The sequence below is a fragment of the Megachile rotundata genome, chromosome 7 (assembly GCF_050947335.1).
Source record: "Megachile rotundata isolate GNS110a chromosome 7, iyMegRotu1, whole genome shotgun sequence".
Classification (NCBI taxonomy): domain Eukaryota; kingdom Metazoa; phylum Arthropoda; class Insecta; order Hymenoptera; family Megachilidae; genus Megachile; species Megachile rotundata.
The window spans coordinates 6,142,020-6,156,900 of record NC_134989.1 but is presented as its reverse complement, the minus strand read 5'-3'; the positions used below and the strand labels follow the sequence as shown (position 1 = coordinate 6,156,900).

Genomic DNA, 14,881 nt, shown 5'->3' with positions numbered 1-14,881 from the left:
TTGGGGATTTGGAAGTTTGAAAGTGAAAAGATGTGAAGATTTGGAAGTTTGTAAACTTGTTGCCTTCAATTGGCTCTTTTCCTGAATCACATATTTTTGTCCACCGCGTATATAGCTAATGGAGTGTGAAGTTTACGGTAATGGAGCAGCACTAACTGGTAGGGAGCCAACTGAAGTTTGCTACATAGCAAAAATTGAGCATCAACTTTCATTGAATGAAGTATGGAAATCCGTATTGTTGACATTGAGATCTAAACTAACTGGAGCGCTATCTGTCTTGAGAAAATGGAAGGAATGGAGACGACAAAATGATGAAGTTCTTATAATGAAGTCAGCGGCTGATATCGAATTTGTGTTTACTTATAAATATCTGTACTATCATGTAATAAATTGTTTCTATAACTGTAAATAAATGTAGACTAATGTAATTAATTTCTTGTTTATATTTACATTATTTTATTCAAAAAAAATTTTATATTACATTTTCATTATTTTATCAAAGAAGAGCCTATATTACATTTTCATTATTTTATCAAAGAAAGCCTATGTTACATTCTCATTATTTTGTCTGTATTTAACAAAAATTTACATAATATTTTCATTATTTTATCCAAAGAAAGAAATCTACATTACGTTTTGATTATTTTATCCAAAACAACTATATTACATTTTCATTACTTTATTAAATCATACAAAATGGAGCATCAATTAGTGAAAAAGAGAAATCAAAATGTATCTTTGTAAATAATTTATTAAAATTGAAACTATCTATTAACATAATTTCAGTGTAATAATAGGTCATGTTACATTTCTTTGTTTTATGTGTATAACTAATTTTAAAAAACGTATTTTTCAATGGTTCATTTAAAAAAAAAAAGAGGAACAAAATATTTGTTACATCTGTAATTATTGAATTTTTTAATTATCAAATCTGTGCTTATGTATTTAAAAGAGAAATTAGTAAATGAATAGAAAAATTATACTTACAAGTAGAAGCTAGGTAGGAATGACAGCAACATTCCCGTAACCTCGTGTACTCGGCACAGTCTTTGGCCTGTACTTCACATTCTTCTGGTCCGACGCGACAAGTGTGCTTAACGAAGAGGAATACCTCTAAAACAATAGATTGATTAATGTAGGATAGAAGTTTAATAACAAAATCAACGAATATTCGTGATAAATTAGGTTTGAAAGACTTTAAACAAGAATAGATTGGAATACATATATGTATATCAAATTCAGTGATAGATAAAATGTACAATAGTAAAATAATAATAAAATAAAATGTATCAAAGAGACTTTAAACAAACTGATATACATATATCGAATTCGATAATCTATAAAATATATGAAATAAAAGAATAATAAAAAGGTTTGCAAAATATTCTGGCAGATACGTAATGATAAAAATAATAAAATAACTTGGAAAATATTCCAGTTGGTACATCATAATAAAAATAATAAAATGATTTGTAGAATTTTTTAGTTGGCACGTAATAATAAAAATAATAAAATGACTTGTAAAATAATCTAGTTGGTGTACCATAATAAAAATAATAAAATAATTTTTTTTATTTTATTCTAATTGGTGCATAATAATAAAAATAATAAAATAACTTGTAAAACATTCTAGTTGGCACATAATATTAAAAATAATAAAATAATTCGTAAAATGTTCTAGTTACTACACAATAATAAGAATAATAAGAGAACTTATAAGATATTCTGGCTGATACATAAATCGTCATCGAACAGTAACATAATTACTTATACAAGTTTCACTTCTTTCATTTTACCATTTCACAAAAAATAATTGGTAACACAATATTACTAAATATTATTATAATAAAGGAATTTTTAACAAAATTATGAATAGTTTCGAATTAGTTCAGAAAATTCGAATATTTCATTTTGGTTTACAGATCTATTTTGAAGTTGAATTAAAAACATAAACTGTATACGCTTTTTAGTTCCAAGAGTTTTTATTGATTTTGGAAGAATAGAAAAGTGCAGAGACATGTAATTTACGAAACTGATCGAAACGAACTTACGTATTCGACACATGCGGGTGGAGCGTGCAACAATGCAATTCTATTTCCATGATCGTCGTTATTCGCATACTCTATCCTCGCAGTAACTACTATTATGGCTAAAACCACGTGAATTTCTTTCTTCTTATACAAATATTACTTCTCAAAATTATTTATATTATAAACTCAATGAAACATTTGTAACACTAAAATTATGTCTTATATTTTATATCTATTTTGATATCACTTTTATTTAATTTTTTAAACTGAAATTTTGCTTTTAAATCTTTAAATCTTTCTTCAAATTCTTTTATTTAAATTTTCCTTTAATTTTTATTTAAATTCTTTTATTTCAATTTTCCTTAAATTTTTCTTTAAATTCGTTTATTTAAAATTTCCTTAAATTTTTCTTTAAATTCTTCTGTTCAAATTTTCCTTAAATTTTTCTTTAAATTCCTTTATTTCAATTTTCTTTACATCTTTCTTTCAATTTCTTTATTTAATTTTTCTTCAAATTTATCTCGAAATTCCTTTATTCAATTTTTTCTTAAATCTTTATTTAAACCTCTAAAGTCTTTATACAACATATTTTTATTATTTAAGCTTCATAAATTTTAATCAACATATATTTAACTTTGAAGGATATGTATAAAATTTATAATCTCTGTTAATGAAACCTCAGAATAATATTATTCCGAACATTGACCTTGATAACATATTTAAACGTCAACCAAATCGTAAATGATACGAATAAAAATTACATTCTGTACAAAGTATCAATTTCATGCAACATAAAATATAACTTATAAAGCAATAAAAAGTAATATAATATGATAAAATGTAATCTATAAAGCAAGAAACTGAGACCTACAGAAAGTTTATTCAACTGAAAGATTCGAGGAATTATTATAATTAGACATTCGATTAGATGAAATTATTTTTGGTGCTAGAGTTTTGTGATTGATAAGTTGTACACTGATAAAGAACACACATGATACACGGAGAGTCTCCGTTAACGAATGTATTGATCTTTTTGTGTGACTCAGCTAATATATCTACCCCATCTGGACATTAACATGTAGATGAATAACAAGAATGGATCGCTAGCACAGGATAATTTTTCCCACATGTGGTTACACTTCTGCTCAGGTGTATTTACCTGGTCGATTTTTATTTCGTCTTGTAATAGAAATAAAGTTGGAGTTATTTTTAGAATTGTTACGTTAAAATGAGTGTTGATTAAATACAAGGTTTTGTTATATTATTTTACAAACAGAATGATCGTATAATCATAGTCATAATGATTACAATTGTAATGAAAATTCTGTAGCAATAGGTTAATGAAAATTTAAAAAGAATAAAGTTATATTAAACTAATAATCCAATGATGTTAAAAATGATGAATTCTTAGTATATAATATTTTCATTGTAAATAAATTGTTAAATAAATTGTTAAATTAAATTGTTAAGATCTCATTGTGTGTTTTTATGAAATAGAATTGCTCTTTATTGATTATGAATAACTGTGAATAGTTATAAATTAGTCATAAGATGTATTAAATAATGATATGTGAAAATTTGAAGTTAACTTGTAAAAGTGAAGTCACAAAATTTTTGAGATTATAAGGTTATCATTTTTTTGAGACTGAAAATTTGTAAAATTGTAAATTTGTTAGGCAGTAAATTTTCTTAAGATTGTAAATTTATAACATGGAAATTTGGAAAAATTGTAAAGTTGTGAGATTGTAAATTTTTGTAAGGCTGTAATTTTAAGATAGTCAATTTGTAAGAATGCAAATTTGGAAAAATGCAAAGTAAGAATGTAAATTTGTAAGAATGCATTTGTAAGAATGTAAATTTATAAGAATACAAATGTGTATAACTAAAAATTTCTAAAATTGTAAATTTATAAATTTGAAAATGAATCAGTTGCTAATTTAAAAATTTTAAACTACCCAAATCTTTGGAGTTGAAAAAGTTGGTAAATGTGTACATTTTATAAACCCATGAATAAGTAAATGTAACATCCATGAACTTGTAAACTTGCAAACTTGCAAACTTGCAAACTTGCAAACTTGCAAACTTGCAAACTTGCAAACTTGAAAACTTGTAAACTTGCAAACTTGCAAACTTGCAAGCTTGTAAACTTGCAAACTTGCAAACTTGTAAACTTGTAAACTTGTAAACTTTCAAACTTTCAAACTTTCAAACTTTCAAACTTTCAAACTTGTAAATTTGCAAACTTGCAAACTTGCAAACTTGCAAACTTGTAAGATTGTAAACTTGTAAACTTGTAAACTTTCAAACTTGCAAACTTGAAAACTTGTAAACTTGCAAACTTGCAAACTTGCAAACTTGCAAACTTGCAAACTTGTAAACTTGTAAATTTATAAGTTTGTAAATTTGTGAGATTGTAAATTTGTAAGATTGTAAATTCGTAAGATTGTAAATTTATAATATTGTAAATTTGTAAGATTGTACATTTGTAAGACTGTAAATTTGTAAGATTGTAAATTTGTAAGACTATAAATTTGTAATACTTTAAATGTGTAAGATTGTAAATTTGTAAATTTGTGAACTTCTAAACATATAAGCCTACAATCTCACAAACTTATTTAGCAAATTTGAAACCTACTAATTTTCTCAATTGCTAACTTAATAACCAATCAAAAAATTCTTGTTTAATAATAACCTTCCTATACCTTCACATCCTCAATTTATACATACACATTATTATACACACAACACAATAGCTCTAAACAAATTCGATTTCATTTCACATTGTGCATACAAATTATTATTCCATCGTACACTTTTGTAATCTCCATGACACTATTCTACTGTTATCATTATCGTGGCACGAAGTTTCCATGAAACGTTACACAATTGCATTTCGCCAATGTTCGTGTATTTTTCACGCACGAATTGTCTACTTACACGCGATCGCTGTTTTCAGACGATTTCTAACGTAAATAAACCAAGAGCAAAAGTTACATATGCCAGATACAAGTGGAACACGGAGCGGAATTCGGGGAGATTAGTAAGAAAGCAAACATGCCTATTTCAATCTGAATCTATTAAATTTGTTAAAAATATTTCGATATTTATACGAAAAAGATCTGCTTCATCGATTTTTTTAATCTTCATATACGTCAAGGTCAAATTTTTTATTAAGTTTATTTTCTGAGATATTGATATCATTTATAAATTTGAGTTATGTTAACTCTTTATGTTTCACATATTTTTTAGCTTTGAATAAGTAACAAATTATATTATCAATTTGATTTTCATATTATATAAAATTTTATTTTATTTTAATCAAAGTGCTTGTATTAAAAAATGAACAATTTTCAGCAAACAATTTTCTGAATAAAGTATTTATTATTTATTATAATAATTTATTATCGAGTAAATTTAATTTCGAGAACTCTAAAGATTCTATCAATTAACAGTTAAGTAACAGAGAAAAAAATAAGTATGAAATCTTTTGATACGTTATATTACATATGGCATAAGTTACTTTCTCGTATGTTCCAGAGAACGAACTTGCATAAAAAAGAACATGTGGTTGCATTTACAAAAATTAAATTGAATCCCCCTACCACTCGACCTTCAAAGTAAGTTTGCATCATATGGTGGTTTCTCTTATACCAAACCACTCTAGATTGAAATGTTTTGTTCGCAAGTTTAATTCGTTAAATAGCCTTATTTTTTATTAGTTACATTCGTTAAATATTGCGAGATAATATTTTGTTTTATTATAATATTTTTCAAGGTAATATTTTGTTTTGTTATAATATTTTGCAAGGTAATTTTTGTTTTATTATAATATTTTGCAAGGTAATTTTTGTTTTGTTATAATATTTTGCAAGGTAATTTTTGTTTTATTATAATATTTTGCAAGGTAATTTTTGTTTTGTTATAATATTTTACAAGGTGATTTTTTGTTTTATTATAATATTTTGCAAGGTAATATTTGTTTTGTTATAATATTTTGCGATATAAAATAAACACCCAAGATATTCTATTTTTCTACGTTTCTCAATTAGCCTTTTTAACTATAAAAACGTAAAGAACTTTTCATACTTAATTTTCCTAGTATTAAGTACTCAACATTCATCAGATATTTAATATCAATAATATCAATCAATTTAATATTTAATTAATAGTAAATATCAACATAATTAAGTAAGTAATTATATTTGCTATTTACAATATTTACTATCAATATTAATTTATTAAATATGTCGATATTTAATATTAACATTAATTCATTAATCCGATATTCCAATATTTAACATCAGTAAAATTACATATGAAAGTGTTTTTGTATTTTCATACTTGAAAAACAATATTCAGAGAAAGATTAAATAAGACAATCTGTATATTGAAAACCACATAAAAGCGAGCAGTGATTATTAAGTGAAATTATCCTGAACGTTAACCTTGGTAGTGTGTATGAAGGTTAAAGAAATCAATGAAGCGTGCCTTTTTTTCTATAAATGTGTATATACCAATTTCTTTTTTCTAAACAGAAGAACATTCGTTAAAAAAGAATTTAAAAACTTTAGACTTGGAAATGCGATACGTTTTTTATGCTGATTGTGACACTTACTATTAGAACTGCCGTCGCAGCAACAATGATCACTTATGACGCTCCCATCTTTACAGTAGGTCATCTCTGAATCCGTACAAGGTTTGCATCCTGGAATTGGACCTGCAGAATTTAAGAGAATATTATAATTTTGTTATTATGTATGTTAACCGTATGTTATTATACATTATATTTATTCATGTATGTAAATATATTTAACTGTATGTTAGTTATTTCTTTGAGTAATAACAATTAAGTGGATGAAAGTGGTTAGTTTGAAATAATTTAGTTATAGCCAAAGAATGGAGTGCAGGGTTGAATGATCTATGTAAGATTTAAGAAACTTTGGTGCTTTATGAATTATCAAAATTGAAAACAGGAAATTTTTAGTACAATTTTATTTTTTAAAAGGAGATTTTGGAATATTGAAGCTTGAACGGCATTTCTGAAATGCCGAAGTTTTGAACTTTGAAGATTTGAGATCTTGGAATTTTGGTGTTTTGCTACTTTGGTATTTCAAGATTTTCGAATTTTGGGTATTTGAGGTTTGGAAATTTGAAATTTCAGAACATCGGAATTTTGGAACTTGGAAAATTTGCAAAATTTGAAATTTAAGAGTTTGAGAATTTGGAACTTTGGAATTTAGGAACTTGAAGAAATTGAAAATTTGAGAATTTGGAACTTTTGTGACTTTGACACATTGGAATTTCTGAATGTTAAGAATTTTGAAATATAGGAACTTAAGAGTTTGAGAGTTTAAGACTTTGGAATTATGGGACTTGAAGAATTTGGGACTTTTGAGACTTTGATACATTGGAATTTCTAAATGTAAAAAATTTTCAAATTTGGAGATTTGAGAATTTGAGAGTTTTTAGACTTTAATACATTGAAATTTTTGAATTTTAAGAACGTGCAAGTTTGAGAATTTAAGAATTTAAAAATTTGGGAGTTTTCTGACTTTACTAAATAGGAATTTTTTAATTTCAAATATTTAGAAATATAAGAATTCTGCAATGTGAGACTCTGAGACTTTTGGAACTCCACAACATTTGAATTTTGAAAGTTCAAGAATTTGCAAGTTTGAGAGCTTAGAAATTTTAGATTTGAGGCTATAGATTTAATTGTAGTACTTGGAAATTTGAAATTATTTAACATCAAAACTTTAAGAATTCAGAATTTATGAACTTAAATACCTTTTGAAATTTTAAGATTTAAGAAAGTGTGATTTATTATAAATCAATGTCCTTAGCATAAATTGATTTCACTTAATGATTAATTCCATATTGCGCAATAAATAATGACAAATAAGATGACTCAGAATCTATAATTCCAGCGAATTAAAAAGCATCGAACTAGCGACCTTATTACTGAACTATTCTGTAAGTAGGTACCTACTATTTATTTAAAGGTGCTTATTTAAACTAATGGGTGTGTTTCCATTACCTTCGACTTACAGTGTTATTAGAATGTACCGCATTAAGTCGAAACGGAGTACACGTATGATTCATGTTAATTAATATTCTGAGGTTTTACGCAAGTGTTTTAAAATCGTGTCACGAATGTGCACGATACCAGCATTGTTCTTCAATTTACTTCAAATCGTTTTTGATTTTCAATTACTTTTTTGATTAATTACTTACTTCCGGTTTTTAACTCATTTTTATTGATCGATGGCTTTCGATTTTTGACTAATTTTTATTAATCGATGGCTTTCGATTTTTGACTAATTTGTTATTAATGAAAGCTTTCAATTTTAATTAATTTTTTATTAATGAATAGCTTTCGATTTTTAGCTAATTTTTTATTTTTAACTCATTTTTTAGTAGGAAATGTTCGAACCGAAGTTTTCGATTTTTGATTAATTTTTATATGTTAATGAGGTTTAATTTTTAACTAGTTTTTTATAAATTAATAGTCTTCAATTTTTAGGTTATTTTTGCATATTAATAAAGTTTAATTTTTAACTAATTTGTTATCAATTAATAGCATTAAATTTTTAGTTCTTTTTTATATATTAACAAGATTTATTATTTAACTAATTTTTGAGTTATTAATAGCATACAATTTTTAGGTAATTTTTGTACATTATTAAGCTTCAAATTTAACAAATTTTTTATTAAAAAATATAATTATGTATATTAATATGCTACACATTTTCTCCCTTATAATTTCAAATCATGTGTGTGTCACTTCAAACAATCACCAATATTTGAACAACATTATTTGAAGAAACAATCACCATTGTTTGAACAAGATACAATTTATAACCCTTTTCACCATCAAGTTTTAAAATAGCAAAGAACAGATTCAGAAATTTGAACTACAGTTATGTAATTATTTACGTTCGTTTTGTGTAAATATCCACTGTGAAGAACCGATAACGTAAGTTCATGAAGCTAATTCACTGGAGCCAGGATGTTACCGAAGTATGTATCCGTTTAAACGGATCAAAGGCGCGGTTATTTTTGGAGGAAAGTTAAATAGATTTCCGCGCTACGTAAAAATGTTTTATAGACACGGAATGAAGTTGCACAAGAGGCTCGATATAGCGCTTCTAGTAACAAGCGCGAAATATCCAAATAAACATAGGTACCTGGATAAATTTCCATCTTCTTCGCTTCGGCGATTGCTTCTTCGTAGAGGACCTCATGTTCCACATAATACTCTTCGTCCGGATGATGATTTACTACTGTGACCGACTGGAGATCACCGAGGGTCAAAATAAGTATCAAAATTCTAATTATACCGATATTTTTCATGCTAGGGCCTCTTCTCCGACATCTTTGGACGTGATTGATACCGTGTTACCTTCAGGTACATTCTAGTTAGAACAATAAATTAAACAGATCTTTAAAATAAAGTAAAGTTACATTTCGGACTTGTGTACTTATTAGTTTCAAAATGGCGGACGTAAGTCGGTAAAGACGTTGGATACAGTAATAAAGTACATAAATTGTCAAAAATTTCTGGCCAAGTATATTTATTATATTGTTCAAAAATCATCTTAGACTAAGGAAAATTAATTTCAGTAAATATAATAGGTATTTGATATATATTTATACAATTTTTATTTATGTATAAAACGGCATACAACATTGTTCATAATATTTCGAGAGAAGGTACAATCTGTACAAATTTTCCAACAATTTTTTTAAATTAAGCAAATTATGTTAAACTTGTTTGATAAATATAATTACCTACAATTTGGGTTAAAAATAACAATAATGTAGGTTAAAAATAATTTCATAATTACACCTTGATAATCTACCTATAATTTAAGTAATACTTGCAGATGAGCATAAATAAAGAATTATAATATTTTTGAAGACCTGAAGCTTGGAGTGTTCAAAAATAAATAATAATAATTTTGTTTAAACATATTAATATATTTTTTATATATTTATAATACCTTGTTTAAATTTTAATTTTTTAAGTGATATAACACATGAACAAACTAATGTTCCTAGTAACATGAACATTACAGTAATATTACAATTTATAATTAAACTAAATTATATCAAAAATCAAATATAAACTAGAATTTGTAATTATAAGAGCATTGAAGTTACAATAAAACATTCTAGTGATAGTTAATATTTATATTAATTATTATATAACAAAAACAAAAGTTATGTTTGTAATAATATCATATATGAACAAAAATCATGTTTGTAATAATATCACACATGAACCAAAGTCATGTTTTTATTAATATCATACATGAACAAAAGTCATGTTTGTAATAATATCACACATGAACAAAAGTCCTGTCTGTAATAATATCACACATGAACAAAAATCATGTTTGTAATAATATCACACATGAAAAGTCATGTTTGTCACGTATGTAATACTATAATGAAATGTATACAATAATATAACATAACAAATAAAACAAATAAAAATCAAATAGCAGCTAGAATTAATTGTCAGTTTTAACTTGTCAGTGCGTTTGAAGGTGTAATCGCACATCATCGTTGAGAATTTTTATACCTTTTCCTATGATCCAGGTATTTCATGTGTATGCATGATTGTCGCAACCGGAAGTATGCGCAAAATTACACGATAAGAATACTGAGGGAACAGCAGATACTATTACGAACGATAACAAACGTCGTTCCATCGTCATCCAAGGTGAGCTCTGAAAAGAACCCTTTATGCTCGATAGAACTGTTACGAAGGTGTCATTTTGAGCCGTTTTCATGAACACCTGGTCGCTGATTCATTTTTTCCGCTTATTTGAACTATTTGATCGCAGTTTATTCGCGATACCTTTAATCAAATTATGATTTTGAATTTTTTATTTATTTATTGTTCGATCATTTTTTGTAAAATTTACAAGAACTGAATTATTCAGATTACTGTATTATATTTTAGTTAACTATTAAAATATTATTAAACTATTATATTTTAATTAACTATTAAAATATACTACTTAACTATTTTACTTAACTATTATATTTTAATTAATTATTAAAAATAATTTAATAATTAATTAAAATATAATAGAACTATTATAATGAAACTATTATTACAGAAATATTTCCTCAACTAATTTTTAAAAAATAGTGCAGCTAGAACAAAATAATTATATCAAAATTATAATATAGAAGCTATTATACCCTCTTTAATAATTATTAGTTAGAATGTATATTTGTTTACACGTGTTTGAAGTGCACTTTACGTGTGATAAAACAAAGGTACAACTGAAGTTCAAGGTAAATCACGCCATTGTGCCTTATCTTTGCATCTGTTATTCAAGTTAGATCGATGCTTCTAATATCGCGTGGCTGCACATAAAACATATGGTTGCCTTTATTAGCAAAGCTTTTGATATCGTTCACGTAATTCGTTGTACCTTGAGAATAATTTACCCGTCTAAATTTATGTGTTTTGTATTGCTATTCGAGATTCTGAGTAGCACTCATCGATTTCATTTTTTGCAGATTTCCCAGTTTAACCCCGGCTTTTTTTGTTCACTGCAGAAAAATTTCTTTCTGTGTTCACTTTTATTGCGCGACCTATAAACTGTTCATAAAAATTTTTTTAACATTTTAAAAACGTTTACTGTCCTTTTTTCTTTTCGCAAATATTACTTATTTTTATTATGGGGCGTATAAATTATTTATGGAATATTTTAATGTTTTGAAAATGTTCATGAGAATAGTAGATTTTTCTCTATTTAAAATCTTTTTAGTTTCAGAAATACATTTTTGGAATTTGCAAGATTGATCAAATAATGTAAAACACTTGTGAAGAAGAAGAAGAAGAAGAATTTACTCATTTTTGAAAATATTTATGAAAAAGTTTGTTTCTGGTAATGAAGAAGGTTAATTCAACAAATGGTTATTAAGAACAATTATTATTATTGTAAATTATTGTTATTAGTCATTGTTTATTTTAATAACAAAATTCATCGTATCACAGATTAATTGACAATATGAAAAATAATAATTTATAATATATTTCAACATTTACTATTATAATATCAATTACTTATTTTACTATATGCATTCATTACTTTCTAGTATTCAATAATTATCAAATTAATGATAATTAAAGATATGCAAAAATAATTTTTCTTCTCGAAATAAAATTTCTTGCAAACATAGTGAAGAGTATTCGAAGTAAACTTTTTCAGACAAGAAATCGAATATGAAAAGACTTCTTTCTTTTCCGACTTACTTTCGCACGTGGAATCGCCAGCTGGTCGTTTATATCACGATTTTTGGAATACCCTCTGTATTGCGGACCATATATTATAAGGTTTAGAATGGGGCCCCTTGACATGTGGGGCCTCCCCCCATTTTGTCCTGATTATTATGGTGGAACGCCTAACTCACATATTTTAGCAACTGTTTAAGCTTTGATAGCACAAAAATAAAAATAATCAACTTCTAAAAGATTTTTTACTACTAAACAATCATACTTAAATCTCATATTTCTTAATTTCATACCAAAATGTATGCAGTCATACCAAAATGTATAATTTTTCCTAAACGATCCTGTATATCAACTTCATAAAAATTTATAAAATTTATTTGTTAAAGAAGTTACTATTTAATTGCATACATATAGTTCTTCATAACTTTTAAAATTAAAATTATGTACAGTACTTCTTCAACTATCAAAACTAACATTAAAAATAACTATTAAAATAATGTATTTCACACAGTATTTTATTCATAACTTCATTTTATATGTACATAATATGTATATCTACATAACTTCATTTTAACTTCATTTTATATTTACAATGTTTTATAAATAAAAATTTGTCCTATAACTCTTTCGTTTTTTTATAAATAAAAATTTCCTATAACCGCATTCAAATACTTTAAATATTAAAAATAGCATTTCAAATAGCTTTCCCAATGATTAATATTAAAATAAATGAATAAAAATCCGACATATTCTGCAAAATTACAGTTCGATGCGTGAAGTGTTCCGATAAAAGCGAAATGGTGAAATAACGCAGAAATACGGAATAAGCTGGAGAAGTTACATCCATTGTAAGACATGACCTAATGATAAAGACAAACGATCGCTAATTACGTTCAATTAAGGGCTCGGCACGCAAAAAGAGAGCTGTGTCGAGTTTTTCTTCTTCTTGTGTTACACCTTCGTTTAGTCGGCGATGTTTGACTTTTCTTGCGCAGTATTCAAGGAACAGCGAAGGCAAATTAAAAATGACCATAAAGTGTTCAAGATTGATAGCGAGCACGAAGTTAATTAAGTTATTAGATACAATATGACAGAAAGCGGACACGGTTTATCTACTTGAGGAATTACGTCACGACAGTAGACGTTTTCTGGGAAGTTCAGAAAAAAGGAAGATATGGAGTAAGAAATACATAAAAATTGGAGTAAACCAAGGTTGGATATAAAAGCAGCATCCGTATAATCTTGTCGAACTTTTGTTACAAGAAATGAAATTTAGATGCAACATAAAATTGCAACTTTAGACGCTAACTCTTCGCTACGATACTTAACAATGAAGTAGAGAAACGGTGTCTATAAATAAATTTCCTTTGTGCTTAATGCTTACAATTTTCTAATAGAACAATGAACGTTCGAATAGAACAATGTTTGAGCAAAATGTGGAATATAAACTCAAATTCTCATTGTACTTCCTATCCAGCGAAAACACGCGTTTCGCGCTCCATTTTCCACCAATCGAGACCATTCTCTACCGATCGAATTTAAAAAACAAGAATGAACAAAAATATTCTGAGGAATACACAGTAAAATATCTTTATCTACATTAACCTCTGATCTCGTTAAATTATCATTTCCTTCTTTTCAGTAGAAAAAAAAAATTATCGTATCGGTCCCTCCAAAGCGTGTTTACGAAGCTTTAGTTGTGTAATTTTTACACGCTTCTTTAGTAACGTTAGTCAGATTTCGTATCTAATATTATTTATATTTCGTGTTTACCAAACATTTAAAAGTGTGATGGACTTTTATAAGTTTCTCATTTTATAGTTAAGTTATATTTATAAGACTAGATAGTAAATTTATAAGACTAGATTTATTTCAGTTTCATAATTATAAAATATAAATTTTTACTTCTATGATTTTTGCTAGATTCTTACCATTATATTTTCCTCAGATAATCCTGGACGAAATATCCATTTGTTTTGATGGCAAGCTCTCATAATCCCCAAAACGTCATAGTGAGATGCTAGCACAAAGCAATCAACATCAAACTTATTAAATAATCATCTCGTTGGATACACAGAAGATCGTCGATTAAATATTAAATTCAGTGATCGACTGAACGCGATGGATGGAAAGTGAAAAGTATAAAAATACGGCGTTATAAAGGTACGTCGGATTCGAATTGTACGAGCAACCGTTGAAGACTACGGGTCGCGTTGAACTGTCGGCCGGGGGCTGAAAAGAGTACATATTAGGCACCACCACCACCATACTACTCTTACTACACTCGTCACTACTATAAACCGTTGTATTCTATCTATTGTTACCTTCTTTTCGTTGCTGGAAACGTACAAACAAATCGATTAAAATTATCATCTTTGTTCCATCGTCTTTGCAAATCTGAAACCTGTGAGAAAGTTTTCGGGATCTTTGAAAATCTTGAAGTCTTTGTTCTTTAACCCTGAATAGATGCTGGGACGCTTGTAATTCAATTTCTTGATACTATTTTCATTTCTTTAGATTTTTCTGATTTGGAAAAATGCTTTTAGGCATTTTAGATTGTTTAGTTTCTGTCGAAAAATTCTAGTAGATATTT

General features: G+C 26.7%; 1 protein-coding gene and 1 long non-coding RNA gene across 5 annotated transcripts in view; one reads left to right on the top strand and one right to left on the bottom strand.

The window, feature by feature from the left end:
- The window catches only part of LOC143264754 (uncharacterized), a 16,176-nt gene extending 15,744 nt beyond the window's left edge, over positions 1 to 432 (top strand). The window contains exon 2 of the long non-coding RNA XR_013038681.1: positions 116 to 432. This is a non-coding gene — a long non-coding RNA (uncharacterized LOC143264754). The remainder of the gene's footprint in view (positions 1 to 115) is intronic.
- Positions 1 to 14,881, bottom strand: part of LOC100879727 (uncharacterized) — a 22,658-nt gene extending 7,777 nt beyond the window's left edge. The window contains exons 1-5 of one of the 4 annotated variants that reach the window (XM_076533238.1): positions 14,613 to 14,881; positions 14,220 to 14,520; positions 9,218 to 9,445; positions 6,646 to 6,747; positions 988 to 1,113 (exon numbers count right to left, since the gene is read on the bottom strand). In XM_076533238.1, coding sequence (XP_076389353.1) covers positions 988 to 1,113; positions 6,646 to 6,747; positions 9,218 to 9,383 — 394 coding nt within the window. In that variant the 5' untranslated portion in view covers positions 9,384 to 9,445; positions 14,220 to 14,520; positions 14,613 to 14,881. Of the gene's footprint in view, positions 1 to 987; positions 1,114 to 6,645; positions 6,748 to 9,217; positions 9,446 to 14,219 lie in introns of all 4 variants that reach the window. The other 3 variants (XM_076533237.1, XM_076533239.1, XM_012283951.2) reach the window with 3 other exon arrangements.